General features: G+C 42.6%; 1 protein-coding gene across 6 annotated transcripts in view; it reads right to left on the bottom strand.

Moving 5' to 3' along the window:
* Window positions 1–3393, bottom strand: part of glra1 (glycine receptor, alpha 1) — a 65896-nt gene that overhangs the window by 17816 nt on the left and 44687 nt on the right. For 4 of the 6 annotated variants that reach the window (XM_017039583.2, XM_008327226.3, XM_017039581.2 and 1 more), the window contains one exon: window positions 1990–2213. In XM_017039583.2, coding sequence (XP_016895072.1) covers window positions 1990–2213 — 224 coding nt within the window. Of the gene's footprint in view, window positions 1–1989; window positions 2214–2579; window positions 3179–3210; window positions 3344–3393 lie in introns of those variants that run through there. The other 2 variants (XM_025063121.1, XM_025063120.1) reach the window with 2 other exon arrangements.

Consider the following 3393-nt stretch of genomic DNA (forward strand, 5'->3'; position numbering starts at 1 on the left):
CCCAGCAGACATTTTGACTTTTTTTTTCCACCTCTGAATACGAGTGATGTTCAAAAGTCCATTTTAAATCTGCTTCCTGCTCTGACTGACGCTGCTGTGCCGTTCCTGCAGTCTGGGTTGTCAGTCAGAAAGTGACTTCCCTGAAAATACTTATTCTTTCTGATGTAACCCATACACACAAACACGCAATAACACACACACACACACAGCCTCATGTACCAAATAAACTTTGCTGCATCTGCACATTGAGTATGCACATCGTCTGCACACTGTTACAAGTGGCTGACAGAACGCTGAATATGTATTACACACACACACACACACAGACACACACACACAGACACACACACACACACACAGAAACTGTACATTCCGCAGATGTCCCACTTACTTTACGCTGAAGTTTCTGTTTCTGCTGCATCCTGACACCTAAACGCCACATGCTGACTAAGTTTATGCCTTTCTTCACGATCACACAGAGCTGCAGCTCCAACTCTGTGGGTGTTTCTGTTAAAGGGATTTCTTTACAAAAAAATTATCAAATCTACTTCACTGTCACAGGAAGAAAAGACGGTGAGACATGACTGTTTGGCCACAAACAAAACGCAACGACTTATTTGCCCTTTCACTATATTTCTTTAGGTTGGGATTTGTTAGTGTACATTTGAATATATGTGTAATATATCGTACAATTCAGACAGAAGTCTTTATCAATATCACCATCACCATTGATAAAAAGAAGGGACTGTATGAGCCTTAATTCTTTTTTTTCTCTACAGACAGTTTCAGGCATTCTGTATAAATCACCCTGGAGTAAAATGTCAAACCATGTGGTAGAGGCAGAGCTGAAATCAGCAGTATCTCTGTGCACATACACGTCTGCGACCATATGTCATATCAGGCGAAGACCTGGTGCCATTTAATGTACGCCAGGATGTGGAAGAACATGTGAATCACTTCTTAGGATCTCAGGAAAAATTAGGTTTCATCTCGGAGGCGACGCGACCATCAGTCCTGTCTGCTTCTATTGCTCCACTGCAGCGCGATAAACATCAAAAGCGAAGAGTAAACAGCATTTATAAGACCCCTGTTCTCCCTCTACCCTCCAGACGGTTTAATATCCCGGGTCGCCTTGTTGCCTCCGAGATCAAGGGAGCTGATCAAGGCGAGAGCTCATTCTGATCTTGACAAGTTAAAAAATGAACACTGTGCAACGTTCTGATGATATTTACAAAGAGCCATCCTCTTCTCCTCCCCCTGCTGGACATGAAGGTGAAAACTGAGGTTGATAACAACAGCAGGCTCACAGTTGGAATACTAAGAGGCTGAGCAAACGCTGCTTCAGTATCTCACTCGCCACCTGAGCAGAGGCAATAAAAGCCTACAGGCTGAAAGGTTTGGCGGCTGAAGGCGGCCGTAACTCTGACAGCCTTGAACGGGAAGTCTTTTAGATTTGATGAGGAAATGGACAGGAGGAAGCAGAGCAAAGGAGGAAATACACTTCCAATTATAAGGCGATGAGAAGATACAGATAAAAGATCGTAATAACCATGATGTCAACCATCATCCATCCATCCATCCATCCATTTGTTTCTTTTTTTTTTCTTTTACAAAATTGGTTGTGCTGCTGCCTTCACCTGTTGAATGAATCAACTACTGTCTCAGTGATGATACACTACCAACACTGCAGGTGTCAGCAGCTCATTACTGTTTCACTGGACACTGTGTCTGTCTGTTGTTTACTATGGGAGTATTCAAACTGCAGCTGCACTGCAGCTCTTTCTACAGAAGTCTCCGTGAAGTGAATGTCGGACATTTTAATTATTTTTTTTTATCTTTTGGAGAAATTCGAAAATCAAAGTCAAAGAAACTGTGGTCAACTTTCTGAAACAGGTCACAACTGGATAATGGATTCTTTCATTTCTAATTTATCAGATTATCAGATTAAAGTTACCTTACATCAATGGAGATTAAACTTCTTTGACTCACCGTATGCTGTAGAGCACATTTCCGTTTTTCGAGATGCGTAGCAACTTGTTGTCGGTGGTGACCTCATGAAAGTTGGCTCCTTTTTCATTGGCAAAAAACAAGTCAGGTTTCCAGATTGAGTCCAACATAGAGGGGTCCAGGTCCAGCGAGTCGTCGGGGTACTCGCTGTACGCCAGCCGAGGATCGTTCCACTGCTGCCTCAGGAAGATGTTCACTCTGTAGTCCTGAGAGGAGGCAGAGCAGGTGGTGCAGAAAAAAATCAAGAAATGATCAGTGAAGTCTGGGGACAATCACGACTCTCATCAATTTTCACTTAAAAACTCTGTGTCCATCTGTTTAGTGGTCATTTCTCTGGACCTGGAGACGACGAGTACAATACAAAATACACTAAAACTGGTTTGGATTAAAAATAAAACCCAGCCTCAGACTTACAGCTCAACCAAAACTGAACACCATGAACTGTAGAGTTTTTTCTAAATGTCACAGCACAACTGATATTTGAGAAAATCTATTTCACTTTTGGTGGAAAGTCATTAACCGTTAACAAGACAAACATTTGGATCAAATCATTCAAATACATGAACAGAAACCTCATTGTTCAGAGTTCCACAGACATTCCACAGAAAAAAGTCCAAAAAACTGAATCTCAAATCCTGCCCTAAAACGCAGCAGTGGATTACGAGCTCCAAATCCTGTGTTCTGGATCCTCGGTGAAGCTTCTCGGACTTTGTGTTCTGTGAACCAAATCCTGCTCTGTGACTCATTGACTTTAAACCCAGAACCCTGGATTAAGCACAATAAATCTTTGACTGGCTGAAATTTGGAGTTTGGATCCCAAACATCCAAGTCTGTACTGTATATTCTCACTTTACTCTTCGTCTGTTTGTCTATCCCTGTGTTTATCTGGCACTTCGACGTCTCCGTCTCTGCATGTTTGACTCTGGAACAAGCAGCAGTTCAGTGACCTTCAGCTCTGTTCCATACAGACTCTCTGTGTGTCCATCTGCTCACCATGTTATACCAGGGTCAGAAACTAGCAGGAGCTTTGGACAATATGTCTCTGAAACACTAAAATAGATGTTGAAGATTTACACAACAAAGTCTCTAAACATTTCTATATCTGGTGAGCCACTTGTTTCCTGTCCCAGAGCACAGTGTATTCTTTTTTAATTAGTTGAGTCCAAATAATGATAATAAGACTGTGAAGCAACAACCACTCACTCTGATCTGCACCTCCAACAGACATATGGACAAGAATCCCTGAGTCACGACCGCCTGCTTAACGGACCTCAAAGTCCTGCCCTTCATCCTCCATCTCTCCATCTGATGCTATCTGTCTCTCCATTCACCTCCTCCCCCTTCATCCACATGGAGTGACAGCGTCTTGAGTCAGCACTACAGCGA

The sequence above is a fragment of the Cynoglossus semilaevis genome, chromosome 15, assembly GCF_000523025.1.
Source record: "Cynoglossus semilaevis isolate Cse_v1.0 chromosome 15, Cse_v1.0, whole genome shotgun sequence".
In the NCBI taxonomy this organism is placed as follows: Eukaryota; Metazoa; Chordata; class Actinopteri; order Pleuronectiformes; family Cynoglossidae; genus Cynoglossus; species Cynoglossus semilaevis.